The 16,930-nt window shown below is 37.3% G+C and overlaps 2 protein-coding genes across 10 annotated transcripts in view; both read left to right on the top strand.

Moving 5' to 3' along the window:
* Positions 1 to 127: 127 nt before the first annotated feature.
* Positions 128 to 8,013, top strand: Magohb (mago homolog B, exon junction complex subunit). Its single transcript, XM_004845891.3, has 5 exons — positions 128 to 315; positions 2,849 to 2,907; positions 3,543 to 3,653; positions 5,921 to 6,003; positions 7,653 to 8,013. The coding sequence occupies exons 1-5, from the start codon at positions 222 to 224 to the stop codon at positions 7,750 to 7,752; spliced, it is 447 nt and encodes a 148-aa protein (XP_004845948.1). The 5' UTR covers positions 128 to 221; the 3' UTR covers positions 7,753 to 8,013.
* LOC101714034 (killer cell lectin-like receptor 2) overlaps positions 3,563 to 16,930 on the top strand; it is a 32,293-nt gene continuing 18,925 nt past the window's right edge. For 3 of the 9 annotated variants that reach the window (XM_087214125.1, XM_087214126.1, XM_087214127.1), the window contains exon 1: positions 8,454 to 15,888. The gene's annotated coding sequence lies outside the window, so the exon portion shown is untranslated. Of the gene's footprint in view, positions 3,654 to 5,920; positions 6,004 to 8,453; positions 15,889 to 16,930 lie in introns of those variants that run through there. The other 6 variants (XM_087214119.1, XM_087214121.1, XM_087214124.1 and 3 more) reach the window with 6 other exon arrangements.

The raw sequence follows: 16,930 nt of genomic DNA, 5'->3' as shown, positions 1-16,930 counted from the left end.
ATGTAATCCTCTTAATTTTGATAATAAAATGCTTCCTTTCTTAGCTCAACGAAGGCTTTCTGCGAGGCCTCCAACCCACTCACGCGAGAGGTCCAGGAAGCAGGAGATGACGCACCTATTCTGCGCGCTGCCGTGACGCACTTAACCTGAGCTACTGACGTCACTTCCAGGCGCCGGGTGGCACGTTGGCTGGGCTTTCGGCGCGTTTCCAGGGTACAAAAATGTCTATGGCTAGTGATTTCTACCTGCGCTACTACGTAGGGCACAAGGGAAAGTTCGGACACGAGTTTCTGGAGTTCGAGTTTCGGCCGGACGGTGAGCAGAGAAGGGGCCGAGCGCGGTGCTGGGAAAGGGGAATTGGGAGAGGAGGCCGCTGGAATGGGATGCAGCGGGAGCACAGGCCCTGCCTCGGTCGCGTACGGAAGAGCTTAAGAATATAGTTTAAAAATGTAGCCTGAGCTGTTTTGTGAGTAAAAAAGAATTACTTGTGATAAAGTGATTCAACAAAGCTAACTCTGCCGCAGACTGAAAAGTTGAACCTGCAGTAATGGGAATCCTAGAATCAGCGCACCAAGGAGGACTTTAAAAGACATAATGCCCGAATATTCTAAAGAGCATTCCCACCGAGCGGTGGTCCAGTGGATACTTAAAATCTTTGACCAGTGACTTTCATTCATTCATTCATTCATTCAGGCTGAGTGTTGAGGCTGAGTAGGTGCTTAAATACAGTTGTTCAGCAGAGGGATGGATTACCAGGAGTACAGAAAGGGGCGCGGGGGGGGGGTTCTGCAGGAAGGAGTCAACAAAAGCTTCCTAGAAGAAGAAACACCAGAGATTGAGTCTAGAAATGAGAGAGACTGTTTTTTTTGGCCTCTGAGGGAAGGAAAAAACAAGACTGAGAGAGGGGTGAGCAGAGGGCTAGTATGGCAGGTTTCTTTTCAATTTTTTTTTTGGGGGGGGTTACCGGGGACTGAACTCCGGTCCATGCTCTTGCGAGGCAGGTGGCGGAACCACTGAGCCAAATCCCTGGCCCTCTTTTCTGTTTTTAAGACAGGGTTTCGCTATGTAGTTCAGATTGTCCTTGAACTCACTAGGTAGCCCAGGCCAGCCTCGGCTACTGAAATCCTCCTACCTCACTCTTCTGAGTGCTGGGATTACAGGTGTGTGCCACCACCCCTAGCCTCAGTTTTGTCTTTTATAGCTGTAATTCTTTATAGAATATTGTTGTATACTGAACTCCCTTCACCTGCAACAAGAACAGTTATGCTAAGTCGACTTTTTAAAAAGTATATTATGTCCTAGGCAACATATAAGTTAAAAAATTGAAGGTACAGGAGTGAGTATGACTTAATTTTCCTCACTGAGTCATGTCTTGATGGGATCATAAACATGCACATGTTTTATAGTTATAAAACAGTGTGGATACTAAATACTCTATGCATGTTTTGGACAAGGGTCTATGAGAGAAAAATTAAGAGAGGGTTGCATATTAGGAAAGGCAAGAGTATTAAGCATTTCAGGCAGAATTCAAGGTAAATACAGCCCTACAATTATTTGGAAACCTTAAACACCTTACCAATCCTTGGCCTTCCCAAGTGTCTTTAATTTAGTTCAGGCACCCAACTTACCAGAAATCATCTATTGTGTTTTTCTTTTTCTTTTTTTCCCTTTTGTAATATTGTTTTTAATCCCCTTGTCTGTGAACAACATACAGCTTATCTGTATGACTCTTAGCCATTTACATAAATTAAGTACCCCAGTGGTATCAGGGAAATTTCCTGCTAAGACAGTGGTTCTCATCCACTTACCTACTACCACATCATTACACTGAGGTATATTGGTAATAATGAGTCACAAAACTGCAGTTCCTAAGGGATGGGCCACACGAGGTTAGCCTAGGGTCAGGAGCACATATCGCAGTATCTAGGCAACAGACTAGCCATGAGTGCAAGTGTGTAGCACCGAGTACAAGTCATGATGGATTGAAGTTAAATATAAATCAACTAACTGGTCAGTTTTACCAAGGAACAGCACATAGATTGTATACTTCTTATTCACAGTTATAAAAAATTAGTACCATCATTTGCACATTAATTTGAATGCACATTAATTTGAATGAAAATAATTAATAGAGATCAATTTGGTGTAGTGGAGAAAGTGAGTATTGGAAGGAAGTAGATCTAGATCTGAATCTTGTGTGACCCTGGGCAAGTTACTTAACTTTGTCTTCTCAACTGTGAATAGGGTGAGAGACTAGAAGCTGCTTTTTAGAATTGTACTCCATATTAGTTTAAATGTTTTGACACTTAGCACCAACACATGTATCAGACTTTAACAGAACTAGTAATTCCTTTTTCAGATTTCCTTTTTAGATCATGAAATAGTATAAGAAAACAGGCCTAAGAAATGACCTATGATATATTGAAGGCATGGAATATTTTAAAATTTGGCTAGCTTATAATCAGCCAACTTACCAGACAGTATTGAGTGTCTACATGTCTAGCATTGATCTTAATACCAGGAAGGAGGAAATATTGACAGAAGTGGTAGCGCACCTGGGTGTGGTGTATCATGTCCATAATCCTGGCTCTCTGGGAGATGAGGTAGGAGCATCAGAGGTTTGAGCCCAACCTGGGAAACTTAGTGACTTAGATCCTGCCTCAAATAAAAACACTTTTAAAAAGGGTTAGGAATATAGCACAGTGCAGAGGCCCCTAGTTCAATTCCCACTATTAAAAAGAGTATAAAATGGTCTTGACCTTCAAAATTGTTTATAATGTTATTTATTTTTTAATTTTTAACAGTTTCTGCTATTATGGATTGAATTTTTTTTCCCCACTCCTCACAGGAAAGCTAAGATATGCCAACAATAGCAATTACAAAAATGATGTCATGATCAGAAAAGAGGTAAGTTCTTTTCAAGTACCTACTTTTTTTTTACATTTAGTCCATTTTCCTCACATCAGTGTTAAATTTACAAAAATTCATCCTAAGGCTATATTTAAAAAAAAGTCAATTAACAGATTAAAAAGTCTGCATTTCAATTAGATGTGATTGTGGCATTGGTTAACAACAGAAGAAGCAATTTGGATATAGTAACTTGCAGTGGTATATTTGAAAATATCGTTTAATTCACTTTATATTACCTTTGTCTTTTTACTCTTTACCATTTAAAACTAATTGATAATCAAGATATAAGCAGTATGATTTTTAAATGAGAGATTCAGGAGTTAGGGATAAGAAAGAGTTCAGAGTATTAATTGTGATGTGTACTTACATTTTTCTCTTCACCTTGTAGACCTTATATTACTACTACTAGCCAGTTAAGTCTCCATGTTACAAAGGATTTTAAAGGGCTACAGATATTAGAGGAGTATATAGAAAGTAGAGAAAAATAATATTCTATACCTTTGGAATCAGGATGAAATTTATCTGTGATACTCTTGTATATTAGGAATTTGTAACTCTGTTTTGTCATTTCCTTGTAAGTTGTGGAAAGACATAGGTACACATAATGCAATTTTATCATCATTGATTTTCAGGCGTATGTCCACAAAAGTGTAATGGAAGAACTGAAGAGAATAATTGATGACAGTGAAATTACAAAAGAAGATGATGCTTTGTGGCCACCCCCTGACAGAGTTGGCCGGCAGGTTTGTGTTTGTGATTCTTTACCTAAAAGTGTTAAAAATTGTTAATATAATAATAGTATTTCTCTGTGTTATTTAGAGTGGCTCCTTACTGATTCTTCGTCACCTAACCTTTTTTTTGGATGTGGTGCTAAGAGGTTGAACTTAGGGCCTTGTGTAGGCTGGACAAGTGCTCCTCCAGTAGGCTGGACTCCCAGTCCCTCCTTAACTTCGTTTTTTGTACTACCTTTCCATGCATAGTGCTATATGTAGACAGTTTTTTTTTTTTGGTACTGGGGATCAAACTTGGGACCTTGCACTTGTGAGGCAGACGCCAGAACCACTGAGCTAAATCCCCGGCCCTACATTTTTTCTGAACAGTTTTTTCTGTAGCTACCCTGCCAAAATTAGGATGTTTTTACATTGTTAATGAATAATTTCTATTGTATGTTGTTTATTAAGAATATGTACAGTGTAGTTTGTTAAATTTGAGACAGGATTCTCAGTGACTATATGAAATTCACTTCCTTGAAATTTATAACTTTCAGAATAACTGATTGCATCCTTGTGCCCCAAAGAGCTATTTGTTTGGTTTCTTTGTTCAAACTGACCATTGCATGCACTTCTCATATTCCCTTTAGAATAATTGGTGTTTCTCAGAGGGCTTCGAAGAACTTTGAGGGCCTAATTTCGCTCTGTAGAGAGACAGTTTGGTTTCTGAATTGAGTCTTTTCGACTTTTGGAGAAATGAGATAGAACCTCTGGAAGAAAGAAACATTTAATTTCACCTTATTACATTCTTGAGGATAATACTTCAGATCACATTGTTTGACTAGAAGAAAAATGTGGAGAAGTCTAACAGATGTTGACAGTAACAGTAATTTAACTCTGCTATTTAAAGAAACATTATTTGGAAAAATAAAGGTAAGGGGACCGGGCATTTAGCTCAGTGGTTCTGCCGCCTGCCTTGAAATTGCAAGGGCCTGAGTTCGAGAGTCGGTACCAAAAAAAAAATAGAAAAATAAAGGTAATAGAAAGCAGTATTTATTTTATGCATTGTATCACTTGTAGAAAGTGACTTTAGACCTCAGTTTGTTTTATGCATTTGTATACATGGACTAAAAAGCAGAAACAACAGCAGCTAGCATTTTATATCTTTTAAACTGAGAGAAAGTCCAGTGTTTCACCCAGCAACTCGATGTATTTATAGGTTTTGGTCAGTGGGCAGGAGCAGGTGTGCTCCAGAAATTATCTTTTGGATCATTAAGTAAAAACTTTTGCAACTGTTAGAGAATTTTACTTAACTGTCCATTTAATGTATACCATAAACTCCATGATTAGATCTCCTGATTAAGCATATAGCTGTGACTGTCTTTAATGACATATTTGTCAATTTAACTTGAAAACTCATGACGGAATAACCCCTTAAGTTTTTTTTTTTTTTTTGGTACCGGGGATCAAACTCAGGACCTTGTGCTTGTGAGACAGGCGGCGGAACCACTGAGCTAAATCCCTTGCCCTCCCCTTAAGTATTAGTTTTAGATTTTCAGGTAAACAATATAGAGGAAAATTTATACAATAATATGGCTGCTGGGAAGAATTATGTTATAATTGTTTTATAGGTGCTTAACTGTAATTGATGAATTCAAAGTATTACTCTTTAAATCTTAACAGTCTTGGAGTCAAATATTGCTCGTGTCACTTATTAGTGATTGTAAATATCAGCATGTAATTTTCCTGGGCTTTAAGAATCTGTCACATTTGTAAAGTAAACCTAATAAAGGTTATTTTAGGGGTTACAGAGAATGTGAAGTCCCAGAAGCAGGGTCTGATGTATAGTAGGTGCTAAGGTGGTAGGTTTTATGAGTATACATTTTATTTACAGGATTTTGTAGCAAGGGAGATGTTTTTCTGTTTAATATACTAAGAATAGGTTTATACTTGTGTAATTGTAACCCGTGCTTTGAAGTGATGCCTCTGGTCTTTACTAACACTGTAAGAAACTTCTGTGTCATTTTGCAGTATCTTCTTACGATGTTTCTGGAAAGCAGTTCCTGGTTGGTTCTGTCATTGGGGGTAGAACTTGTGAGCAATGAGGTGTTTATTTTAAGGACACAGTAGATGCCTGAACACCTTCTATTTATATTTATTGTTTCTGTTATTTGTATGCTCTCCTTTATTTCTATTGACTACTAGAAAATTTACGGCTACAATTGAAACCTCTTTCTGGCAAGAATACAGGTTATCTCTGGGATAGATTTTTATATTAACTGTATTTTTTTTTTCTTTAGGAGCTTGAAATTGTAATTGGAGATGAACATATTTCTTTTACCACATCAAAGATAGGTTCCCTTATTGATGTAAATCAGTCAAAGTGAGTATGTTAAAACATTTGGCTAAATTGACATAATTTATCAGAGATCAGAGACTTAGCTTAGAACTATAATCAGTTTGTGAGTCAGTAATGGTGTCCATTGTAGATCTGATTCTGATTTTTATGTCTGTAAAGACTAATTATTTTGTCTATAAGAGAAGCTAGCAGGGTCTTTTACTGACTACCAAAAAAGCATCTTTACCCAGAATTGTGCCCATCATAATCTATTCCGTAATTACCTCTAATCCACACATTATCGATAATAATGCCCAGTATTCATTAGCTATTTTGTATAGAAGTCTGGATACAGTGTCACAAAATTTGAAGAAAAGAAATTCTTACTGAATTATACCTGCTTTATTAGCTCCATTTTATATCACTCTTTTCTGTGTTTTAATACTTGAAAAAGTATTGGCAACAATCCAGTATAGTACTATTTTAGCTGTGTCTTCCTAGTTCTGTGTCTCCTTTGGGCTACTTCAGTGCATAGCATCGCCTTTCATCCAAGCCCTTTCTTCCTGCCTCTTTCCTTCAAAAATGTCTCCATAGTGCTCTCACTTTTTTTCTTATCACTCTAAATCCTAACAACTTACTTGTCTGCCTTACTAGCCCCCTGGTCCCCTTATTGGGGATTGAACCTATGGCCTTTGCACAGAGTTACATTTTCAGCCCTTTTTAAATTTTTAAAATTTTGAGACACGGTTTTGCCAAGTTGCCAGGCTGGGCCTGCACTTGCATCCCCTTCCTGCCTCGGCCTGCCAGAGTGCTGGGATTACAGATGGCACCACCATGCCTGGCTTGCTTCACTAGTTTTGAATGTGAGCTTCATGAGAAACTTGCTGTGTCTTCAGAATTATCATGGTGCCTTGTACATAATAGATGTTTTATGTAAGTGCTTATTAGAGGAAAAGACAGAAGAATGAATGCAAAATAACTAAGGACACAAGGCTGTCTTCACAAAGAGTAATACTTTGCTTTTAAACTATTAGTTTTCTTAGTGTTGCTGAGTATATGGCATTCGTTGGTCACATTGGTTTTTTGGAAAGCAGTTTGGAACATCCATCTGAAACTTTTTAACATTTTTCCATTCATCTCTGCTGTAGTAATTTCATGCAAGCATCTATTTCAAGGAAATATCCTCAAATATTAGCAAAGCTTTATTATACATGAAGATGATTACTGAAGCATTATTCATAACTAGAAATAATCCATATATTTAACAAGGGTAGACTGGTTAAAATTATCTGTGAAGTGGGTTTTTTTAATGCTGTGATAAAAATAACAGCACAGAATGATTTTAGTTAGGCAGGAAAAAAAGAAACACCACAATATTGTCAGTATTTAGGGTGGTAGAATTACAGAATTATTGTGAGTAGTTTATTTTTTTATTTACATTTTTGTGATGCATAGCTTACTTTCTATAAGGAGATAAACACTTTAAATATGAAAATAAATACCGATGAAAAACCTTTTTCCTTACAGAACAGATAGAGGTGTTAAATCATTCGGTTCATTTTGGTAACAAAATTCTTCCTTTCTTCTAAGTTCCATGAACTTAATTGTTACAGAGTTTCAATTTTGTTGTAGGAATTTGTAAAATTATGTTTCATTAGGACCAAAAAATTAACTTTTACCTTTTTAAATTTTAGGGATCCTGAAGGCCTTCGAGTATTTTACTATTTGGTACAAGACTTGAAATGTTTAGTTTTCAGTCTCATTGGATTACACTTCAAGATTAAACCAATTTAAATTGTATATTTGTGAAGTTCTTTGTATATTTGAGGGGTGGGGGAGAAAGGGTTTGTCATTTATAATATTTGGATTTTTATGAATGTGAAAACAAACTTTTTGTATGTAAACTGAACATGTGAAAATATATAAACAGGCTTAATGATTTTCCTCCCTTGGGTCTAAGTGGCTAAGACTGTCTACATATACATTAAATTCTGTAAATAAAAGTCACTTTTTGTTGAAATTTTGCTCTAATAAAACATACCAAGCCTGAATGGACAGATTTATCTTTGGTTTTTTCTTTTCAGGAAGCTATATCTATTCTTCACTTTAAATGTAAAAAGAAATTGTTGTAGTAGGTATATCCAATGGTAAGAATTCTTGCAGGTAGAAATATGTAGCCACATTTCTATCCATTAAAGGCATTTGCTGGTCTTCCCTTATTTCTCCCATACCTGATAGGATTTACTTTTATGGGTGTTTACTGAAGTTGTTTACAGTAGTTTCTGGATTTTTTTTACATTACTCATAAACCCTTCCAAGACAATTGACATTTAAATTGTTTTGGTGTAAGCAATAATTGTCTAAAGTTTTAAGAGTATAGGCAGTACTGCAGGTTTATCTTTGATCGTACCTTTATTCCTTGTGTGTGTGTGTGTGAACAACAAGTATAAAATGTATTATTTATTTTTGAGACAGGGTCTTGTTGTATATTTCAGGCTGGCTTTGAACTCAGAGTGATCCTCCTGCTTCAGCCTCCCAAATGCTGGGATTACAGGTGTGCACCACCACGCCTGGCCTTCTGAAGGCTAGCCAGGACTCCTAAGCTGCGAGAACAGAATGGCTGTGTCCAATACACTTTCTTTGCAAAAATGGAATGTTCTCTATAGCCACAGCCCACCTGTGGCTATTGATTACTTGAGATGTACCTATTTCACCTGAATTTATAGTGTTAATTAAAAGTTTTTTTAATGTTTTATTATGAAAAATTTCAAAGACACAAAATGGTTGAAATAATTGTAAAGAGAATATCCACATGCCACTAATAAGCCTGTTAGAGTGTTATTTGTTGATTTTTTCACCTAATTGGTGCCATTAAGCTTTTTTTCTTTTGGTTCTGCTATTTAATTTTGATGAAATTTAGGGAGCCACACATGTCTGGTGACTGTACCTTTTGGGGACTGTTGCTCTAGAATATGGGTGTCCAACCTCCTGCCACACTGAATAAAGAGGAATTGTCTTCAGACACAAAAATACATAGAATAGTTAATGTATATAAGTAATAAAACTTTAAGACTTTTTTTATTACAACATTTAAAAAGAATATAAACAACAAGTGGGATTTTAACCTTGCTTCTGTGAATCTAATGCTTTAGTATCAGTTCAATGAAAGTTGCAATTTTTAGTTTTTAAGGCACTCATCAGAGACTTAAATTTTGCTCGTCATAGTAGGTTGAAATATCTCAATCACAGCAGTTTATTGGGCAGGTCAAGCGAGTGAGTGAGACATGCAGGTTTCAGTTGGAATGAACATGTTGGGCACAGGAAGTGGGGTTAGTGCTGCCCTGAGCCCTGACCATAGCAACCCGTAGTCACCCGTGCAGTCTGCTTGGGCACCTTGCAATTCAGCCATGAAAGACCGTTCTGAAAACCACATCAAAGTGTTAAAAGCTTAGGGTCCTATGGGGCACCTTGCCAGTTGTGCAGGGCTGTGGATTGGACAAACCGCTCTAAAGCCTGGCTGGGCAGCCTTTTTGAGCACAGCTGGTTCTCGGCCCTGCTCTGAAAATGTTGGCTGTGTAGTCAGCTGCTCTCCCTCATTGAGCAGGACAACCCTCATTCCCTTCAGATTTCTTGTATGACTGTGAGTGATTTTGTTCATGTTGTAGGCCCTGACGAATGTACAGTATGATACGCTTCATAATGCTCTTTCACTTACACGTCACCTAGGAGACAGGAGCAACTGCTTTTGAACCTCTCATGTGGCCGGTTACTGTATTCCTTAGTACTGTCATTCTTTGGCTTCCTGTTGGGAAGAAATAGCCCTTAGATTTAAAAACTTAACTTACTAAGTCTGCTCCATTCTCTTTCTTCTAATATTGATTTACTTCTTTTATTCTTCCCCACTATACTAAGATTTCTTACATTTATCTAATTTGTAATTACATTTTTATTTTTTTAGACAGGGTTTGACTGGCCCAGTCTGGTCTTGAACTTATAGTGATCCTCCTGCCTCAGCCTGCCAAGTGCTGGGATTATGCCCAGCTTTATATATTTAGATCAAGATTGGAGACTGGGTCCTTAGGATAAATTTTTTGTATTTTTATGTTTGGCTTTATACCTTACTTGAGCTGTCTCTTGACTGATAGGCAATGATCACTGGAATCTGAACTCCATATGGCACTAGTTTGAGGTGAAACTAGTTTTTTGTTACACTCAGATCAGCCGAACCAAGTGTGTCTGCATTGCATTCCGCCTTTTATTGTGGGACGGTAAGTCACATATGCAACACCTAGAAGTCTCTCTTGCCCTTTTTTAATTGTAACATTTAAAAATTTTGAGGCAGGGCCTGGCTAAATTGCTAAATTGCTTTGGCTGGGCTCGAACTTGTGGTCTTCCTGCCTCAACTTTCCAGAGTACTGGGATTACAGGCATGCGTAAAGGTTCCCTGCTAGCAGTCGTTTCCGTGCAGTAGGTGATTTGTAGAAGTTTTGTTGGTTGCTTTGCTTTGTCTTTGTTGCTTCCAGATTATTATTAAACACGTACTTTAGTCTGATGTGGTAATTTTGTTGCTATGGAAATCTGTATTTACCACACATCTTTGGATATGTGCATACACCAGAGAACTGTGAAGTCAGACATAGAGGAGGATGTCTTTTGGATGTGGTGCAACTGTGATTCTGTTTTTTCACACACAGCCTGACACTATAACTTTGCTTGACCAAAGCTGCATTTACAACACAGCAAGGATGACTGGTGAGAACCGCTATGATCAACTAAACTCTACTGATCTCTGCTTATGATAGAGTCTGTCAAAAAACTACAGACGCCAGGAAGAGGAAAACTGGTATAAGTATTTTAATACTAACCTTATTGAGATATCATGAGATTAACACAAGTTTCCTTTGGCCTCTGCAATTACCAGAGGTGCTCAAAGTGGTGGCCATTAGTGTCCAGAGATTTATTAGTACGGCAAGCGGCTGCTTGGGTAACCTTGGCTATTGAGATTGCTGCACATGTGTTTTCAGTTTCTTCTCTAAGGGCTGGCAGTGTAGTGGGTTTTCTGTGATATATGGCATCTTCTGGGTCTCTCATATGAGGGTAACACCATCTGTTGAAAAACCATCATACTGTAACTAATAAACTAGACCCCCCCCCGCCCCCAGCTAAAATAAACACCAAAGGTAAAGAAATGATTTGACTGATGATGAGCTCAGAACCTGCTTGAGCAGACCCTGCAAATAAGAACTGCTCAAAGTAAATATCCATAGCCCCATTTCTTAGAACTGGGTAACATGGCAGGGAGAACATTGATTTAAGAATCAGAAATCTTAATTATGGATGAATCCTTAACTATTTTTTCTTTCAACCTCTGAATACACTATTTCTTAGTGGCACAAAATCCAAACAGTCATGTGAATTCTTTTTTTTTTTTTTTTGCTATTCTTTATTATTTTTATTTAGTTCTGAGGTGTCCTTATTTGGTTAGTTTTACTGTTGGAGACTCACTTGGGACAAGAGTATCTTAAATCCAGAACATTAGAATGTCTTTTATTGTAAAAAGAATGACAAACGGGGTGATTAGAGGAACAGGAAATGTGAAAGTAGAGATGTTTTTGTTTTTCACTCTTAGAGCCTGCAATTTAGTGTCAGTGGTGTAAAAGTAAACTATTAGGAAAAATAAGGAAGTGGGAACCTGGCCAGGAGTGATTCCTCCTCCTGCTGAAGTGATTTGCCCAAGAAATCTCCTCCAACTAATGGTTATTCCAGGTATCTCCCTTCAGCCTGGGACAGGATGACAGCGTGCTGCTTTGAAATGATAAAGCCACTGAAGTTTGAAGTGTGACCAGAAGGTTTGAGGGTGTGACCAGCAGTTGTGTGCAGTCTCTAGGTAACCATATCATTCGAAAGGAATGGGTAAAATATGTAGCTTCTTAAGGCTGCAGAAAATAAATGAAAGCTTTATATATTCACGTTCATGTGTGTGTACATTGAACATTTAAGGACATTGAAAACTTCAGATTTCTCATCTTTCTGTTTTATTAATTTGTTGTGATAAACTTTAGTACTTTCCATGTTGTGCTGCTTTAATCAAAGAGTCAAATTAGGAGCTTCAATCAATCCCATTTGAAGTTACTTGCCTTCTAATATTGTCATATCACTTAAAAGAAGAAGTTTGCCTTTTCCCAAAATGCAGAGATTAGTAATAAAAATAGAATTGAGGGTATCAGCTACACAATTTGATAATTAATATCATTCTGTCTCTTTCTAAAACTATGAAAACTCTAGATTTTGTAATCAATTTCTCTTTGACCTTTTTGCTCATCAAGGTACTGGTAGGCATCATATACCTTTTAGGTATGATGCTTTTACAATAATGAACAAAACAGATGTACTCACCCTTCTGGACTATATATTATGTGAGAGGTGATAAACATGTAAAACATGTTTTAAAAAAGGTGTGCTCTCCAAAAAAATGAAATATCTAGGAATCAGTCAAATGAAGTAAAAGATGTCTACCTTGAAAACTACAGCACTGTGAAAAAAGAGATTGAAGATGCTATCAGAAAATGGAAAGACATCCCTTGCTCCTGGGTAGGAAGAACCAATATAGTAAAAATAGCCATACTTCCAAAGCTGCTATATAGAGTCAGTGCAATCTTGATTGAAATCCCAACAGTATATTTCACAGAACTAGAGAAAAAAAATCGAAAAATTCATTTGGAACCAGAAGAGACCTAGAATAGCAAAAGCAATTCTAGGCAACAAAGACATGACGGGGTATCACATCCCCAACTTGAAACTATACTACAATGCCACTGTGATAAAAACAATATGGTACTGGCAAAGACAGACCCAAGGATCAGTGGAATAGATTAGAAGATGCAGACCCAACTCCAGACATACTCAGCCATATCATCTTTGACAAAGGAGCCAACCACCCTCACTGGAGGAAAGATAGCCTCTTTAATAAATGCTGCTGGAAAAACTGGATTTCAATCTGCCACAGATTAAAACTAGACCCATATCTATTACCATGCACTAAACTAAAATCAAAGTGGATCAAAGATCTAAATATTAAAACAAACACTAAACTTGCTGGGAGATAGGTAGAACTCTTGAAGACATTGGCATAGGAAAAGACTATGAACAAAACCTCAGTAGCATGGGAACTAGCACAAAGAATCAACTGGGATCTCATCTTACTAAAATGCTTCTGCAGTGCAAGAGAAACCACCAACAGAGCTAAGAGACAACCTACAATGTGGGAAAAAAATTTTACTAACTTCCTCAGACAAAAGACTACTATCTAGAATATATAAAGAAAAAAAAATCAGACCCTCCAAATTTAAAGACCCAATTCAAAAATGGGCATCTGAAATGAAGAGACATTTCTCAGACAAAGAAGTAAAAGCAGCAAATAAATATATGAGAAAATGTTTAACATCACTGGTCATTTGAGAGATGCAGATGAAAACAACACTGAGATTCCATCTCACTCCAGAAAGAATGGCTGCTATCAAGAAATCAATAACAAATGCTGATGGGGTTGTGGAGAGAAAGAAACCCTTCTCCATTGTTGGGAGTGCAGACTGGTGCAACCACTGTGGCGATCATTATGGAGATACCTCAACAAACTAGGATTAGAGGTCCCATTTGACCCAGCTATTCCCCTGCTGGGTATTTTCCCCAAAGAATTAAAAGAATCATACCACAGTGATATATGCACACCCATGTTTATAGTGGCACGGTTTGTAATAGCTAAAATTTGGAAACAGCCCAAGTGCCCATCAACTGGAGACTGGATAAAGAAGATGTGGTTTTTTAAAAAAGTAAAATGGAGTACTACTCAGCCATAAAAAAATGAGAAACTAGGGTTATTTATAGCTCAATAGATGCACATTGAGGCCACACTCTGAAGTGATATAAATAGGGTACATATGTGTAAATACCAAATAGTTTCTCTGGTGTAAGAAACTGAAAGTGTAAATAAGAATCAAAAGGTATAACAGATAATGTGAAACTGGAAGAAAAGGTCTAAAGGGGAGGAGGAAGTGGGAGGAGTAGGGGGAAGGAAAGAAGGGAAAGGAAAAAATGTGAGAAGAAAAAAATGGAAACAAAGTCTTTGTAAATGGGGGGGGGAAGGGTTGAAGGGAGGGCAGGGGAATGGGGAAAAAATAACCAAGATGCATCATGTACAGGTACAAATTCCCAATAATGAATGTCATCATATTGTATACCTAAAATGTACCAATAAACTTAATTTTACAAAAAGAGTGCTCTGCACTTGCTTAGCCTCCATCCTGAGGGTAACCCATCCTCTCACCAGCTCTACAATTGTAAACCAAAACAGAAAAAACCTCAACATTACCATTATCAACTCAGGTCAAGAAAAAGAAAAATCCCCAGATTCGAGGCCACAGAATTTTTTTTCTAGAGCAGTGATGGGCTGCCGCCATGTTTTGCAGCTCCTAAATGATGTTAATATATCATCCCTACCTCCTCAACACCCGCACTCCAAGTTTGACACAGTGGAATAGAGAACCTAGCTCAGTGTACCTTAGTTCAATTTTTGTTGCTATAATAGAACTCCTGAGACTGATTATTTATAGGAGGTTTATTTGTAGCTCATGATTCTGGAAGTGGGAAAGTTCAAGATCACGCAGTCATCTGATGAGAACTTCATGTTGCTTTAACTCAGGGCACAAAGTGGAAGGACAACTAGGAGTGTATGGAAGCAACAGAATGTAACAGTGGACTGTCCTGTGAGGTGATGAATCCCCTCAGGAGAAAACCGTTAATTCCTTCATGGGGCCTTGTGCCCGTGACTCAAACACCTCAGCCCAATATGCTCACAGCCCAATATGGCTCGTTTGGGGTTCAAGTCTCAACACAAATTTTGATGGGACAAACCATATTCAAGCCATAGCAGTTGTGTCAGGATTTCTGGATTTCAGTCCTACTCCTTCTACTTTTTAGAAATTTAGGAAAGAAAATAAAACAAAAGCAAAATAAAAAAATTTAAAGTGTAAGAAATCTTACCTGTAATCCTATTGTAGTGCTAATTGCATTCAATTTCCCCAAGCCAATGAAATGGGTGATACTCTTATTGAACATGTGAAGAAACTGAGGCTTGAAGATTCAGAAGGATTTGTTCAAATTTTTATAGCTAGGAAGGATTTGAATCTTGGACTTCAAATAAAGATATTTTACACTCAATGAGGGGTTACTATATATGCCAGGTTACAGTTAAGCACATTACTTAGTAAATCCCCACAGCGGCTTTGGGAGCCCAATGGTACGATGATTTGCTGTGGTGAATCTGGGGCTTAGAGAATTAGGAGACGTGCAGGAAGCCACCCAAGGGAGTTACAGCTGGTATTTCAACCACATCTCCCTGCTTCCAGAATCTACACTCTGTGGTAAGAGCTTTATTGAAAACCAAATCCCTTCTGAATCCAAGACTATGTATTCAACAACTTACTTCATTTTTTATTTCTTTTTTTTAAAGTATGGAGAATCCAACTCAGGGCCTTGTATGTTCATTCCAGGCAAGTGTCCTAACACTGAACGACATCCCCAGCAGTCAGACCTTATTTTAAACTTGGCTGAAGAAATAACACTTAGGGAAGTCACTTAGCCTCTTGAGAGTTAATTTTGCAGAGAACAAAGTGGCTTCTTAGCTCAGACAGAGGAATATATAGCCCATGACCATCTTTCCTTTCCCGTCAGCATCAGCTTTAATCATACAGCTTCCTCTTTTCACTTTGATCAAGAGGAGGGGTGAACATTTGAGCTGGCGCACCATTCAATGGTAATTCATTGCTGCCTTTTGTCTTACAGCCTCTATGAGATCTGGACAGCAAAGACCAATACAGTTCTCATTTTGGGGTCAGTTTCTTTCACTGGCAGCACTATATAGCTCAGATACAGGTAAGATCTGTTTTTATTCCCATAGATCTTTGTAGTGCATTATCCTGCTTATTCTGGAAATACAGTATTTCATTACAAATGGCTTGGCATGAGAATGGGGTTGATAGGAGAGCATTCTTTACTGGTTGCATTAGAACTACATTAATTATGAAGGATGTAAAAATTATAGTTCACATTCATGGAAAATTATTTTTTCTCTTAAGTTACGATCTTTTTGTGTGGTCAAAATGTACAGGAATTTGGAAGAGGAAATTATCTTTTACTTGGGTCTAATGATTTACATGTTATCTATCTTGAAGGATTCTATAAAATAAAAGACTTCTTTTTCTTTTTTTTTTTTTCTCTTTTTTTTGGTACCGGGGATCAAACTCGGGTCCTTGCACTTGTGAGTCAGGTGGCGGAACCACTGAGCTAAATCCCTGGCCCAAGACTTCTTTTTCTTAAGAAATTAGGGAAAATGTGAATAATTAAGTGTAAGAAAATTTTTAAATTAAAAGAATTAGAAAACAATATAGTTACATGTGGTTTGTTTTTTGCAGTTCCTGTTTCTTGGATATCATCTTTTCATACTGATTAGTGTCAAAAACAAAGTAAAACAGTTTTACAAAGTAAAATTTAAATATTTACTATTCAATACTTATTTTTGTATTGATAACTGTCACTAGACTGTATCTTTTATGGATAGTAACTGATGAATGCCTGTTGACAGTTTGTATTTTCACATAGATTCCTCTGGCAACAACATATATTAGAACATTATAAAATTTTCATGTACAGGGAATCGTTGGGGATTAGAAATACAGGTGTTTAGGCTCCAATCCTGGAGATTTTTATTTAGCAGTTTTATACAAAGCGTTGGAATCTGAAGTATTAACCCTCAAATGATTCTTTCGCAGAGTGTTGGGAGTGCACTTTGGGAAACACTGGTGGGGTCATGCGTAGCTGTTAAGAATGTAAGAACATTTTTATATTTCATGTATATCGAAATGTGTGTGTTTCTAAAGACCAAGGATATTTACTTTTTTTCAGAATGCTTTGAATT

This window comes from Heterocephalus glaber, unplaced genomic scaffold, assembly GCF_053883595.1.
Source record: "Heterocephalus glaber isolate CG9 unplaced genomic scaffold, H.glaber_assembly_v1.0 deba00001444, whole genome shotgun sequence".
In the NCBI taxonomy this organism is placed as follows: Eukaryota; Metazoa; Chordata; class Mammalia; order Rodentia; family Bathyergidae; genus Heterocephalus; species Heterocephalus glaber.
Note: the sequence above shows the minus strand (reverse complement) of the source record. Positions and strands in the feature narration are given on the sequence as shown.